The 16,626-nt window shown below is 43.2% G+C and overlaps 1 protein-coding gene across 2 annotated transcripts in view; it reads right to left on the bottom strand.

Moving 5' to 3' along the window:
- The window catches only part of col4a4 (collagen, type IV, alpha 4), a 145,169-nt gene that overhangs the window by 37,450 nt on the left and 91,093 nt on the right, over positions 1-16,626 (bottom strand). For both annotated transcript variants that reach the window (XM_065024678.1, XM_065024679.1), the window contains 6 exons: positions 16,229-16,336; positions 4,572-4,790; positions 4,156-4,317; positions 3,870-4,037; positions 3,517-3,660; positions 3,142-3,249 (listed from right to left, as the gene is read on the bottom strand). In XM_065024678.1, coding sequence (XP_064880750.1) covers positions 3,142-3,249; positions 3,517-3,660; positions 3,870-4,037; positions 4,156-4,317; positions 4,572-4,790; positions 16,229-16,336 — 909 coding nt within the window. The remainder of the gene's footprint in view (positions 1-3,141; positions 3,250-3,516; positions 3,661-3,869; positions 4,038-4,155; positions 4,318-4,571; positions 4,791-16,228; positions 16,337-16,626) is intronic.

The raw sequence follows: 16,626 nt of genomic DNA, 5'->3' as shown, positions 1-16,626 counted from the left end.
ATTAGCATTTAGCGTAGCGCATTTGCATTTCCAGAGCTCTAGTTGGGACGCAAGCGTCCCAACTAGAGGCAAGAGGTTTTAAGGGGGAGGGATGAGATAGCTTTTCAGACAGATAAGAATGTTTTGGTTGGATTCTATTAGTGGAGAGATGCTAGTGGTTGGAATGTAGTTTTATGGGAGGAGCAGGAAGATAGTACCAGACCTAATAAACAATGGGCTCTTGTGAGAATCGGAGAGAGGGTGGGAAACTGATGATGTCATGTTCAGTTTATAACCTGTGGAAAAATGTGTATGCGTTTAGTACTCTCTGGAATAAAACGCTCTTACCTGGCTTTTAAGACTGGTCTCGATCTACTTCATGCATAATTAATGAACTAACACCTCATTAATGAATTAGAAACGAGTGCGAAATTGGTTTTGGCAATAAAACATAAAGGAATTTAGAATTCCTCTATCAGAAATTAATATGTAAAACTTCAAGAACTTCTTCAAGTGCAGTCGCAAAAACCCCTCAAGCGACATGATGAAATTGGCTCTCATGAGGACCGCCACAGGAAAGGAAGACACACCTCAGCTGCAGAGGACAAGTTCATTAGAGTTACAAGAATCAGAAATTGCAGCCCAAATAAATACTCTACAGAGCTCAAGTAACAAACACATCTCAACATCAACTGTTCAGAGGAGACTGCGTGAATCAGGTATTAATTTTAATTTTAAAAATGTATTTAAGTAGGCAAGTCAGTTAAGAACAAATTCTTATTTACAAGGATGGCCTACCCCGGCCAAACCCTAACCTGGACGACACTGGGCCAATTATGCACTGCCCTATGGGACTCCCAATCAAAGTGTGATACAGCCTGGAATCGATCCAGGGTCTGTAGTGTCACCTCTAGCACTGAGATGCATTGCCTTAGATCGCTACGCCACTCAAAAGCCCAAAGAAAACACTACTAAAGGACAGCAATGGACATTAGACCGGTGGACATTTGTCCTTTGGTCTGATGAGTCCAAATATGAGAGTTCTGGTTCGACCGCCATGTCTTTGTGAGACGCAGAGTAGGTGAACGGATGATCTCCACATGTGTAGTTCCCACCGTGAAGCATGGAGGAGGTGGTGCTTTGCTAGTGACATTGTCAGTGATTTATTTAGAATTCAAGGCACTCTGCAGCGATACGCCATACCATCTGGTTTGCGCCTAGAGGTATTATCATTTGTTTTTCAACAGGATAATGACCCAACACACCTCCAGGCTGTGTAAGGGCTATTTGACCAAGAAGGAGGGTGATTCACTGATGTGGTCATCCTGTCTGGGTTGGCGCCCCCCTTTGGGTTGTGCCATGGCGGAGATCTTTGTGGGCTATACTCAGCCTTGTCTCAGGATGGTAAGTTGGTGGTTGAAGATGTCCCTCTAGTGGTGTGGGGGCTGTGCTTTGGCAAAGTGGGTGGGGTTATATCCTTCCTGTTTGGCCCTGTCCGGGGGTGTCCTCGGATGGGGCCACAGTGTCTCCTGACCCCTCCTGTCTCAGCCTCCAGTATTTATGCTGCAGTAGTTTATGTGTTGGGGGGCTAGGGTCAGTTTGTTATATCTGGAGTACTTCTCCTGTCCTATTCGGTGTCCCGTGTGAATCTAAGTGTGCGTTCTCTAATTCTCTCCTTCTCTCTTTCTTTCTCTCTCTCTGAGGACCTGAGCCCTAGGACCATGCCCCAGGACTACCTGACATGATGACTCCTTGCTGTCCCCAGTCCACCTGGCCGTGCTGCTGCTCCAGTTTCAACTGACCTGAGCCCTAGGACCATGCTCCAGGACTACCTGACATTATGACTCCTTGCTGTCCCCAGTCCACCTGACCATGCTGCTACTCCAGTTTCAACTGTTCTGCCTGTGATTATTATTATTTGACCATGCTGGTCATTTATGAACATTTGAACATCTTGGCCATGTTCTGTTATAATCTCCACCCGGCACAGCCAGCAGAGGACTGGCCACCCCACATAGCCTGGTTCCTCTCTAGGTTTCTTCCTAGGTTTTGGCCTTTCTAGGGAGTTTTTCCTAGCCACCGTGCTTCTACACCTGCATTGCTTGCTGTTTGGGGTTTTAGGCTGGGTTTCTGTACAGCACTTTGAGATATCAGCTGATGTACGAAGGGCTATATAAATAAATTTGATTTGATTTGATGGAGTGCTGCATCAGATGATCTGTTATCCACAATCACCCGACCTCAACCCAATTAAGATGGTTTGGGATGAGTTGGACCACAGACTGAAGGAAAAGTAGCCAACAAGTGCTCAGCATATGTGGGAACTCCTTCAAGACTGTTGGAAAACCATTCCAGGTGAAGCTGGTTGAGAGAATACCAAGAGTGTACAAAGCTGTAATCAAGGAAAAGGTGGCTACTTTGAATTATCTAAAAAATAAAATACATTTTGATTTGTTTAACACTTTTTAGGTTAAGGTGCACTTCAGATAATAGATGGCATGAGGGAGTAAAATTACGTGGATATATTGAAGCAACATCTCAAGACATCAGTCAGGAAGTTAAAGCTTGGTCGTAAATGGGTCTTCCAAATGGACAATGAACCCAAGCATACTTCCAAAGTGACAAAATGGCTTAAGGACAACAATGTCAAGGTATTGGAGTGGCCATCACAAAGCCCTGACCACAATCCTATTGGAAATTTGTGGGTAGAAATTAAAAAGCATGTGCGAGCAAGGAGGCCTACAAACCTGACTCAGTTACACCAGCTCTGTCAGGAGGAATGGGTGAAAATTCTACCAATGTTTTGTGGAAAGCTTGTGGAAGGCTACCCGAAAAGTTTGACCCGTTATACAATTTAAAGGCAATGCTACCAAATACTAGTTGAGTGTATGTAAATTCCGACTTCAACTCTATGTAAATGAGATATTTCTGTATTTCATTTTCAAATGAATTTGCAAACATTTCTAAAAACATGTTTTCACTTTGTCAATATAGAGTATTCTGTGTAGTAGATGGGTGAGAGAAAAACATACATTTAATCCATTTTGAATTCAGGCTGTAAAACAACAAAATGTGGAATAAGTCAAGGGGTATGAATAATTTCTAAAGGAACTGTATATTAACACTAGTGAGATTACATGTTGATTGTAGCTTTTCTCTCACCTCTTGGACCAGTGAAGCCATCCAGACCTGGGGGTTCGGGAGCTCCTGGTAGTCCTTTGATCGGAATGAAGTTGGTGTCTCCTGTGTCTCCGGGGGCACCTGTTCTACCTGGAACAGATGGAAAAGTTAGACCATCTCTCTTACAATCACATATCTACAAATAGTGCACAGTAGAATGATAAACGTATGCTATTTGAATGTATTTTTGACAACTTGCTGCAACGCAACTAGGGGGATATTGAAGATTCTCAACTGCACTCCAATGTTATACAAAAATGGTGCGTCTACAAACTCTTGATCAGAGACATTGTTTTAACGAGCACTGCATTGAATAATGTTATGAGTGTGATTTCTATGTTGACTTTATTCACATACCCTTTTCTCCTTTGAGGCCCTCATCTCCTGGTAAGCCTCGTTGACCGTCAAAGCCCCTCTCTCCTTTCCTTCCCGGGGATCCTAGTGCTCCACTCCTCCCTGGACCACCCACTGACCCATCCCTACCAGGTACCCCTATTATACCTGAACACAGGACGCCATATTGGATATCAGCTCAGCTCTGGCTGCACACATAGGACATCATGGATGCTAATGCTAATGTTTGTTGCATTGAGTGGGACCCCAGATGTCCCCATAGATTACGTTCCAATGTCCATACTTGCAAACCACTTAGAACGTTCATTCGTACTACTTTTCATAGACTATGTAGAGTGATTTGGTGTCCCTCTCACCTTTCTGCCCTTGAGCCCCGGGTATGCCAGGGTCTCCTAATGGCCCCACGGGGCCCTGGGCTCCAAGGTACCCAGGAAACCCTGGAGAGCCCGGTTTCCCTGCAGCTCCTTTAGGACCCGTGCCGGACAGACCCTCCTCTCCGTTATCACCCTTCTCGCCTGCGTAACCTGACACACACACACAGAATTATGATATTACCCAAAAATAAAAATAAATTCCCTACCACGCACACAAGTTTTTATTTTCTTTCTGATTTGAAAAGCTGCTATTGTCAGTAGGACCTACCTGGAGGGCCTATGTCCCCTATTAGTCCCATGATTCCTTGAAGGCCTGGGGCCCCCTCTTCACACTGTTCAGGGGTGGGCCCTGGGGCCCCATATCTGCCTGTGGCACCACTCTCTCCCTGCTCCCCCTTCCTTCCCGGTGTACCAGGAAGCCCCGCAGCACCTAGAGAAGACAAGTCAATCCTCTCTGAGATCACACATAATGAACTAAAACTTCTCAATTTTTGTGGATAGCTCCTGGTGTTTTTGGTAGTTTCAAGAAAGTTTCTGGTAGTTTCTGGTTTCTCTGACCAGTTGAGAGGCATGTGACTGTACACATTATAAGACTGTCAGCTGTAATATGCAACACACTACATCATACCTAAAGCAGACATTTCAAAATCTTGAATCAATTTCAATGTTGCTTATTGGTGGTACCTGTTAATCCGATTGGACCGGGTGGACCTGGCACTCCTTTGGGCCCCGACAGACCCAGTACGCCCTTGAGGCCTATAGGTCCTGGAGCACCAGGGACAGAGTCCCCAAATGGGCCCTTCAGTCCTGGAGACCCTCGGAAGCCAGGAGAGCCGGCAGCTCCGTCGTAGCTCAGACCCTCAGCACCAGCCTCTCCAGAGTCTCCAACACACCCCGACGAGCCTGTGGTAGGGAAAGAGAGAACATGATCTAGTGTAAGCTTTAATTCAATTAAATGAACTTAAATTGTTGTGTGGAATGTTACAAGCAATAAAGCACAGTGTCTTAAGGTACGAACACACCACCAAGATTGTTGGTCTGCACGGTAGAGGGCCGTTCCTTCACTTGCTAGAACAACAGGTTTCAATGTAGAATCAGCCTGGTTGTTAACTTGACTTTGAGCTAATCAGAAAGCATGAAAGGAGCAACAACGAGAAGGAGAAAATAGGGTACTTTTCCCGGTGACATCCACACCCTTTCATCTGCAAAACAGCTAGACTTGATCTTAACTAAAACAATAAATCTGCATAAAACCTCTGGAAAAAATATATACAGTATAATAATCTAGAGCAAGTCTTAGTTATACCTTGGTTGCATATTTTACATCTAGCTAAGGACTTTTGTGCTTGACAGAACATTATATTACATTGATACGTTCACAAAAATCCCCATTAGCTATCTAGCTTACGTTAGCTTGCTAGCTGAGCCAGTCACACTTCATATTAAATTAATGGGATGGTAAGTGCATCAAGTGCACACAATGATGAACACTAAATGTTTCCTCCATAAGCTAGCTAGTAACATTAATATTAAACCAGTATCTTTAGTTAACTAGCTAGCTGGATATATATGTTGTGCAAGCTAGCAAATTACAACTAGTAATTTTACTCAAGACACTGACACATCAAGACTTGTGTCAAAATTGCAGAGCAGTCTGATCCAAACAAAGACCTGAAGCTTATATAACGTTTCATAAAATCATGTGTTTCATATGCGATATCCCACTGATTCCGCCATGGTCTCAGTGCTTTCATCAATATCAAGTTGCTTTCAAAACACAGATCTCTGCTGGACAAATTACTAACAAATTAACGTTGGATGTTTTTTCCTGATCAAAGCACTCGAATGGTAACACTTGAACAAGAGCATCGTGCCGAGTTCGCCAAAAGGCATGGAGCCGAATCCTGCCTTGGTACTGTTTTTTTTTTTAAACCAACACTAGTAGCTGCACATTGGTGTTCAAATCATTTGTTTTATATAGTATATAATAAGATTAGCCTAAATAATGCCATAGACCATGAAATGTGAACCTGGTTTTTCGATCTGAGTTTAGCTTGACCTAGCCAATGACTAAACACTGTGCCACTGTGCCTGTGTTATATCATCATCAATAGCTGCTGTGTATAACTGACCAGTAGGTGTCGCTAATGAGCATTGTGTAAAGGCTCAGTAATTAACAGCTTTTCAGCTAAATTTGGCCTCAGAAAGCATGGTTTGCCCATGACTAATGCTAATCGTTTAGCTAACATTAGCTAGCAAGCTAGACATTTGGCTAGCTGACACTGGCAGCATGGGATAATTGAGAGTGACTTAATCATCTTGATAGTTATCTAGTTGTGACCATCTAGCTAGTATCATCAAGGGGTTTCTACAGATTATTAGCACAGCTGGTTAGGTAACATTGGCTATATAGTAGCATGGACATGCCAAAAAAAGCTTAAAGGCATATTGCGAGATGTTGTCAATTGAACCCTTTTTGTATTTACCCACAGCCAGTCATGGATGAAAATGTTATGGGTCTGCATGCAGTTTGAAAGAAGTTGCTAACTAGCATTAGCGCAATTGATGACTAGCATTAGCACAATGACTGGAAGTCTACAGGTACAGCAGCAATGGCTCGTGAAACTACCTTCAACTTCCTTCAAACTGCAATATCTCGCACTATCCCTTTAAAGGCCCAGTGCAGTCCAAAACTATATTTTCCCTGTGTTTTATATATATTTCTACACCATGACGTTGGAATAATACTTTGCAATTGTGAAAATTATGATAATTAACTTTTAGTGTAAGTTAGAAAAGACCACCGGAAATGTTTTGCCTGTTTTGGTGGGATGGAGTTTTGGCATGCCTGGTGACTTCAACAGGCGGTCATTTAGGTAATAGACCAATAAGAAAGAGAGTTCCAAACCTCTCTGCCAATAACAGCTAGTTTTCAGTCCTAGAAAGACAGTCCAAGCAAGATTCTTGAGAAATTGCTCTTTGCTAAGAAGCACATTTTCTTTTTGACCATTTTAATTGAAAACAATCAGAGTAAGGTACTTAGTTGTTTCCCAGAATTTATATGGTATTGACATAAAAAACAGCTGCACTGTTCCTTTAAGAAAGAAACACTATTCCCACCTTTTGGTCTGGAGTATTTTTACTAGGCTGACGACCAAATTCTGGGTGAACACAAAAAAAGATTGACTGCCAACAATCTGGGCAGAGGTACTCCAACAATCTTGACCAGTGGGGGTTAGGGTTATAAGATAAGATGAAACACTCTCTGTCTAACATAGTGCATAGAATTTAAAAGATATTGTTGGATATTACTCATCCTAATCAGACAGCTTTCTTACAAGGACAATACATTGGCGATAACATAAGACAAGTACCGGAAACAATAGAACACTATGAAAAATCTGGGAAACCAGGCCTGGTATTCATCGCTAGTACGACTGGAATTTATATATATATATATATATGGAATATTTCAATTTCGGAAAATCTCTTACACAATGGGTTAAAGGTATGTACAGTAACCCTAGGTGTAAAATAGTAAATAATGGCTGCTTCTCAGAAAGAACTAAACTGTAAAACATGAGTAAAACAAGGTTGTCCCCTATCGGCATATGTATTTTTATGGCCATCGAAATATTAGCTATTCATATCAAGGGGATAGAAATCCAGGGCTTAAAAACAAAGGTGTCATTATACGTTGATGATTCATGTTTTCTTTTAAATCCACAATTTCGATCCCTCCACAGCCTCATAGAGGATTTAAATAATTTTTCTAACCTCTCTGGATTACAACCAAAGTATCATGTGTATTATATTACGTATTGGATCACAAAAAACATTAAACATTTACATTACTGTGTAGATTACCAATAAAATGGTCTGATGGTGTAGTGGACATACTCGGTATTCATATCCCGAAAATAAATAAATAATCTCACTACAATAGATTTTAATAGAAATAAGATCTTGCTACCAAGGATAGGAAAATGCCTGTCCATTTGTGCAAAAAAGTCACCATCATTAAATCTTTAGTCATTTCCTAGTTTACTTATTTGCTTATGGCCTTGCCTAGACCTAGCGACTTGTTTTTTAAATTATATTAGCAAACAATTTATTTGGAACGGCAAGGCAGACAGAATTAGATGCACCTATTTACAATGCATTCGGAAGGTGTTCAGACCTCTTGACTTTATCCACATTTTGTTACATTACAGCCTTATTATAAAATTGATTAAATTGTTATTTTCCCTAATCAATGTACACACAATACCCCATAATGAACAAAGCAAAAACAGTATTTTTTTTTTTTGCAAATGTATTTAAAAAAAGAAAGAAAACATTTACATAAGTATTCAGACCCTTTACTCAGTACGTTATTGAAGCACTTTTGACAGCGATTACAGCCTTGAGTCTTCTTGGGTATGATGCTACAAGTTTGGTACACCTGCATTTGGGGAGTTTCTCCCATTCTTTTGTTTCAAATATTTTTATTGAACACACACAAGAATGGTGTATAGGTATAATAGACAGGTGTACAATTCTTATCTAAACATAAAAGAGCAGACAGGAACAACAAGACCCAGGGTACAAAAAAAATATTACAAAACAAGACATACAGAAAGAAAGAGGGTAGATGACCCTCCCCCCCAACTGCTCGGGTGGCGGGGACAGCAAAGCCCAAAGGTAGATTAAAATATTACAATTGAGAGAGTGTTAAAAAGTACAAATTCACAGCGCCGACTCGTAAGAGAGGAAAGGCTGCCAGATTTTATCAAATGTTGATAATTTATTGTTCAGAATACATCTAATTCTTTCTAAGTGTACAGTGTTTGCCAATTCACTGAGTCATAATTTGGTAGAGGGCGCTTACCTCCTTTTCCAAAACAACAAGATTAGTTTTTTTTTGCCGAAATGAGACTGTAAGAGATTAGTTGTTTTTGGGGGTTGGTTAATCCGTTTAGGGAATCAGACACTCCCAGGATTATCAGAAGCGGGTCTGGGTCTATTGAAGTCTCCAAAACTTCAGAGAGGATCCTAAAAGTTCCACACCAATAACCATACAAGCTAGAGCATTAGGGCAAAGCAGTGGAGTAGTGTACCCTGCACAGCCTGACATTTATCACACATAGGAGATGTATCAGGAAATATCCTATGCAGTTTAGTTTTGGAATAGTGTAATCTGTGTAATACCTTGAATTGTATGAGACAATGTCTGGAGTTTATGGAGCATGTGTGTATATACTTCAAGCTCTCTTCCCAGTCTGCCACCGAAATGTCAGTCCCTAGTTCTTCCTCCCATTTTGCCTTAATGGCATCTGTAAAAGGTGTGCTAACAGATTGAAAAGCGTCATTTAGACGCTATATCAGTTTGTCTGAGGTTTGTCTTTTTATGCATCCGTCAAACACGGAAGGTTTAGCATTCCCAAATGTTGGTAGGTGTTTTCTAACATAGTCTCTAAATTGTAGGTATCTGAAAAAGTTACTTCTGGGAAGATTATAAGTTTCCCTCAACAACTCAAAGGAAACAAACGTCCCTTTTATATATAACTCCCCTATGGTACTCGCTCAAAGGTGTTATCAAGGTTAGAGGGGGCAAAGGAGGGATTCCTGGCGACAGGGAGCAATGAATGACATTGGACTAAACTCAAAGTGGTCTTTAATTTGCTTCCAGATTCGAACTATGCTATGTATAATAGGATTGTTACGATAAAGTGACATCTCCAGATTGACAGGTGACAAAATCACAGCCCCAATACAGAAGGGGTGACACTCCTCACGCTCCATACAAAGCCAGCTGGATGGCTGAAGTGCGTCATCCAGCAAAAACGTAACAGCGCGAAGGTTAGCAGCCCAGTAATAAAATATAACATTTGGGAGAGACAATCCTCCTTTCATCTTGGATTTACAGAGGTGTTTTTTTTTAACCTATCCTGTGTGTTTTATAATCCCAGATGAAAGGATTGATCATTTAGTCCAGTTGTTTATGAAAGGATTTAGGTATGAATACTGGGATGTTCTGGTATAGGTAGAGCAGTTGTGGGAGAAAGACCATTTTAATGGCATTAATTCTTCCGAGCAGAGAAATTGGGAGAGTTCTCCAAAATGTTATGTTTGCCTTGAGTTTTTGCATCAGAGGGGAAATAGTAAGGAGTAACTTTGGTAACTACAATTCCTAGGTAGATACATTTTTTCTGAAGATAACTTAACTGGGAGATGTTCTAGCCAGGAGGTGTTTTGCAACCGTATGGGCATTAATTCACTCTTGTTCCAATTTATTCTGCATCCTGAGAAGGTACCAAACAAATGAATCACATCAAGAATAGCTGGAATACTAGCCTGGTGTTCCCTTACATAGAGGAGAATGTCATCTGCGTATAGGGAAATCTTATTTATCTTTAGTATTATAGCCGTGTATTGCTGCATGAGATCTAATCGCCTGAGGGAGAGGTTCAATAATTAGGGCGAAGAGCATAGGCGACAGCGCACAACCCTGCCTTGTCCCTCAGTAAAGGTCAAATCGGGTCGACAATGATTGGTTAGTGAGTATTCTCGCACAGGTGTTCCTATATAAAAGCTGGATCCAATTTATGAACCCATCTCCAATATTACATTTCTGTAGGACCTTGAATAGATAGGGCCGCTCAACTTGGTCAAAGGCCTTTTCGGCGTCAAGAGATATAAGGGCAAGGTCCACGTTGGGTACCTCTGAGAATACATAATGTTGAAGATGCGCCTTAGATTGAAGAAATAGTTTATGTTATGGATAAAGCCGGTCTGGTCCGAATGGACCAATTTGCCAATTAAAGTGCTAAGCCTGTTAGCCAGAGTTTTTGCTAAAATCTTTTGGTCTGTATTAAGGAGAGATATTGGTCTGTATCACCCTACCTTTTCCGGATCTTTACCCGTCTATGTATAACTGTAATGAACACTTGTCCAAAGTAGATGGGAGAACTCCATCCTCATTGGCCTGAACCAACATTTTGTGCAGGTAGGGAGAGAGCATGTTGCTGAATGTTTTATAGAATTCACCAGGGTATCTATCTGGGCCTGGGGTCTTGCCACTCTTTAGAGATTTAATTGTTTCTCGAATTTCTTCAAGAGATATTTCCTTATTCAGGAAGTTAGAATCTTCCTGGTTCAGGGCATGAAGATTACAATCCTCCAAAAAGTATTGCAATAATTAAGGGGTTAGGATCCGCTTTAGATGTATATAGAGTCTCATAAAACTGACGGAATCTGTCATTGATGTCTTTGGGGGAAGAGAGTAATTCCCCAGATGCAGATTTAACTTTGTGTATCATTCGGTCACTCACATTTTTCCAAAGTTGTCTGGCGAGTAATTTGTGTGGTTTGTCACCAAACTCAAAATATTTTTGCTTGGCATAGAGAAAATATTTAGAAATATTAGCTGAGAGAATCTGATTATATTCAAATTTTAAAGAGGTATTTTTAAAATGTTTTTCCATAGATGGATGGCTAGCATTCTCCCTATCCAGTAAGTGAATTTGTCCCTCCAGTTCTTCCAGTTTTCCTCTGTTTTGCCTACTCCTGGTAGTCTGAAAGGAGATGATACAGCCTCTCAAATAAGCCTTCAGTGTTTCCGACAATAATGCTGGGGAAGTCTCTGTGTTGTCGTTGGTATCAAAGAAAAATGTAATTTGGTCTTTAAGATGTTCACAGAATGTTGGTTCTGTTAGGAGCTGTGGATTCAACCTCCAGACCCTCTCGTTTGGTACAATGTCACCCAATCTCGGGGAGAAGGTGAGTGGACTGTGGTCTGAGATTATAAAATCATGATACATTTTGAAAAGAAGGTCGACGACATCCGATCCTCGTTTGCTAAGTCAAACGACACCGCTGGTTCTGCTCACACTGCCCTAACCCTGTGCTCTGACCTCTTTCTCCCCTCTCTCTCCAGATGAAATCTCGCGTCTTGTGACGGCCGGCCGCCCAACAACCTGCCCGCTTGACCCTATTCCCTCCTCTCTTCTCCAGACCATTTCCGGAGACCTTCTCCCTTACCTCACCTCGCTCATCAACTCAAGAGAGCGAGAGTTGCACCCCTTCTCAAAAAACCTACACTCGATCCCTTCGATGTCAACAACTACAGACCAGTATCCCTTCTTTCTTTTCTCTCCAAAACTCTTGAACGTGCCGTCCTTGGCCAGCTCTCCCGCTATCTCTCTCAGAATGACCTTCTTGATCCAAATCAGTCAGGTTTCAAGACTAGTCATTCAACTGAGACTGCTCTTCTCTGTATCACGGAGGCCCTCCGCACTGCTAAAGCTAACTCTCTCTCCTCTGCTCTCATCCTTCTAGACCTATCGGCTGCCTTCGATACTGTGAACCATCAGATCCTCCTCTCCACCCTCTCCGAGTTGGGCATCTCCGGCGCGGCCCACGCTTGGATTGCGTCCTACCTGACAGGTCGCTCCTACCAGGTGGCGTGGCGAGAATCTGTCTCCTCACCACGCGCTCTCACCACTGGCGTCCCCCAGGGCTCTGTTCTAGGCCCTCTCCTATTCTCGCTATACACCAAGTCACTTGGCTCTGTCATAACCTCACATGGTCTCTAGTATCATTGCTATGCAGACGACACACAATTAATCTTCTCCTTTCCCCATTCTGATGACCAGGTGGCGAATCGCATCTCTGCATGTCTGGCAGACATATCAGTGTGGATGACGGATCACCACCTCAAGCTGAACCTCGGCAAGACGGAGCTGCTCTTCCTCCCGGGGAAGGACTGCCCGTTCCATGATCTCGCCATCACGGTTGACAACTCCATTGTGTCCTCCTCCCAGAGCGCTAAGAACCTTGGCGTGATCCTGGACAACACCCTGTCGTTCTCAACTAACATCAAGGCGGTGGCCCGTTCTTGTAGGTTCATGCTCTACAACATCCGCAGAGTACGACCCTGCCTCACACAGGAAGCGGCGCAGGTCCTAATCCAGGCACTTGCCATCTCCCTTCTGGATTACTGCAACTCGCTGTTGGCTGGGCTCCCTGCCTGTGCCATTAAACCCCTACAACTCATCCAGAACGCCGCAGCCCGTCTGGTGTTCAACCTTCCCAAGTTCTCTCACGTCACCCCGCTCCTCCGCTCTCTCCACTGGCTTCCAGTTGAAGCTCGCATCCGCTACAAGACCATGGTGCTTGCCTACGGAGCTGTGAGGGGAACGGCACCTCAGTACCTCCAGGCTCTGATCAGGCCCTACACCCAAACAAGGGCACTGCGTTCATCCACCTCTGGCCTGCTCGCCTCCCTACCACTGAGGAAGTACAGTTCCCGCGCAGCCCAGTCAAAACTGTTCGCTGCTTTGGCCCCCCAATGGCGGAACAAACTCCCTCACGACGCCAGGACAGCGGAGTCAATCACCACCTCCCGGAGACACCTGAAACCCCACCTCTTTCAGGAATACCTAGGATAGGATAAAGTAATCCTTCTCACCCCCCCCCCCCTTGAAAGATTTAGATGCACTATTGTAAAGTGGCTGTTCCACTGGATGTCTTAAGGTGAACGCACCAATTTGTAAGTCGCTCTGGATAAGAGCGTCTGCTAAATGACTTAAATGTAAATGTAAATGATACCTCACATTACAGGTATAGGGGTGTAGTTTAGCATCAACCAAAAAGTAGTCAATTTGAGTGTAAACATTGTAAACATGAGAGTAAAAGGAGTATTCCCTACCCGTAGGGTTAGCGATCCTCCATATATCAAATCAATTATAATTTTTTATGTAGGTATTCAAGAATTCGCTTGAATAGGAGGTAGGGTTTGGCCGGGTAGAGGATCTATCCAAATATTGGTCTAGCACCCCTCCAATGACCAGGTTAGTATGGGAGATATCTGGAATCAGGGCAAGGACTCTTTTGAAAAAAGGTTGCCCCTCATTCGAGCTTCGCGCAGGATAAGATCCTTGGTCTTGAAACTGTGACAACAGATGATTACTGGGCAAGGACGTTGGCCCGGTCCAGGCACTGGGACAAGGGCGCGATGTGCATGGTCCAGCTGGGGATCCGAAGCCAAAATATCCGATCCCATTGCATCCTTCAATAGCTTGGCGAAGAAGTCGGTGAGACGAGAGCCCGCCTCCACCCCCTCTGCCAGACCAACAACGCGAAGGATATTACGTCTGAATCGGCCCTTCAGGTCAACCACTTTCACAGAAAGCCTCTATCCTGCAATGACGTGCATAGATTCTCTAACTAGTCAATCTCAAGGCCTTCTCAAGGTCCACAATACTCTGGCCCTGCGAAGTGACCGTTTGAATGATGCTCTCGATTTTGGTGTCCAGTTCAGCAATAGTAGCCTTAAGATCCTCAGCTAAAGCAACACGTAGTTCTCCAAAACCCCGGGTAAGTTCTGTAAGTGTTACGTTGTTGCCTGTGCCTTCCGCCATGTCTGTCTCGTTGTTTAGTGGGGAGTAGCCCTCCAATGTGGATTTATTGTCCTTTGGTCGCTTATTAGCGTCTGCTAAATGCATTTTCACATAGAAATGTACAATCTTGTATTAGAAAGAAATGTTTGTTGTAAAAAGTGCCATAAAGTAGGTTAAGTTAGATTATTTCGCAAGAAAGTTGCAGGAGCCTCTCAAACACAGCCGTTCACTCCAACATATTAGCTCTGCTCCGAGTTTCTCCCATTCTTCTCTGCAGATCCTCTCATGCTCTGTCAGATTGGATTGGGAGCATCGCTATACAGCTATTTTCAGGTCTCGCCAGAGATGTTCAATCGGGTTCAAGTGTGGGCTCTGAGTGGGACACTCAAGGACATTCAGAGACTTGTCTAGAAGCCACTCCTGCATTCTCTTGGCTGTGTGCTGTTGGAAGGTGGACCTTCGCCCGAGTCTGAGTGCTCTGGAGCCGGTTTTCATCAAGGATCTCTCTGTACTTTGCTCCTTTCATATTTCCCTCGGTCCTAAATAGTCTCCCAGTCCCTGCAGCTGAAAAACATCCCCACAGCATGATGCTGCCACCACCATGCTTCACCGTAGGGATGGTGCCAGGTTTTCTTCAGACGTATCACTTGGCATTCAGGCCAAATAGTTCAATATTGGTTTCATCAGACCAGAGAATCTTGTTTCTTATGGTCTGAGAGTCCTTTAGTTGCCTTTTGGCAAACTCCAAGCAGGCTGTCATGTACCTTTTAATGAGGAGTTGCTTCCGTCTGGCCACTCTACCATAAATGCCTGATTGGTGGAGTACTGCAGAAATGGTTGTCCTTCTGGAAGGTACTCCCATCTCCACAGAGGAACTCTGGAGCTCTGTCAGAGTGACCATCGGGTTCTTGGTCACCTCCCTGACCAAGACCATTTCCCCACGATTGCTCAGTTTGGCTGGGCGGCCAACTCTAGGAAGAGTCTTCTTCCATTTAAGAATGATGGAGGCCACTGTGTTCTTGGGGACATTCAATGCTGCAGACAATTTTTGGTACACTTCCCTAGATCGGTGCCTCGACACAATCCTGTTTCAGAGCTCTACGGAAAATTCCTTCGACAGCAGTGCTTGGTTTTTGCTCTGACATGTGCTGTCAACTGTGGAACTTTATATAGACAGGTGTGTGCCTTTCCAAATCATGTCCAATCAATTGAATTTACCACAGGTGGACTCCAATCAAGTTGTAGAAACATCTCATCTCATCAATCAAAACAGGATGTACCCGAGCTCAATTTCGAGTCTCATAGCAAAGGGCATGAATACTTATGTAAATAAGGTATTTCTGATTTTACAATTCTAAAAACCTATTTTCGCTTCGTCATTATGGGGTATTGTGTATAGATTGATGACATTTGTTTTTATTTAATCCATTTTAGAATAAGGCTGTAAAGTAACAAAATGTGAAAAAAGGGAAAGGGTCTGAATACTTTCCGAATGCACTGTAAAGGGGGGATTGGAAATGATGCAGACAATGACATTGATGGAAGCCACATATTATCTGAATTTTAAAGCCGATCTACCCCCTATAAAAAAAATAGTATGACAGGTAACCTAGTGGTTGGGCCAGTAGCCGAAAAGATCGCTAGTTCGAATCCCTGAGCCAACTATGTGAAGAATCTGCCGCCCTGCCCTTGAGCAAGGCACTTAACCCTGATTGCTCCAGGTTCGCTGTCAATAATGTCTCATCCCTAGCCGAGACCCCATCCTCTAAGGGTGTCTCAGGGATATACAAAAACACTTGTACATGCAGTGAAACGAGAAAAATATAAGTACCCCCTATTTGTGATATGTTTGAGGCTTTACAATGGGGACAATATCTAGTGAGTAAAGCAGAATGGAGAGAAGGCACTTAATCAGGCAGTAATATTCTCTAATGGTAAAAACGTTTATCATATTTCTACCTATGGGTCCAGGTGGGCCAGACAGCCCAAAGTCTCCTTTCTCTCCCTTCACCCCGTCTGGGCCCAAAGCTCCAAGATACCCTGGGGGTCCTGACTCTCCGTTCAGCCCTAGACAAAAAAGGAGAAATGTGTCACACCATGTTCAGTGCCAACCTGTTTTGAGAGTTAGTGTCTGTTATTATAAATGAAGTGTATATTCAACTGGCATACTCAACCCATACCATTCAACCTGTACCATTCAATCTGGCACATTTCTCCTTGCTCACTATTAGAACACGTGACAAGATTATCACAATGAAATAAGTCTGATGAATTATTTTTGCCCAACCCCTGCTAGTTTGAGAAACAGACGCCTGCCTCACAAGTCCTCATCTGGCAGCTTCATTAAATAGTTTCTC

Source organism: Oncorhynchus nerka, linkage group LG11 (genome assembly GCF_034236695.1).
Source record: "Oncorhynchus nerka isolate Pitt River linkage group LG11, Oner_Uvic_2.0, whole genome shotgun sequence".
NCBI lineage: Eukaryota > Metazoa > Chordata > Actinopteri > Salmoniformes > Salmonidae > Oncorhynchus > Oncorhynchus nerka.
The sequence above is the reverse complement of the archived record's forward strand: the minus strand, read 5'-3'. Positions and strand labels throughout refer to the sequence as shown.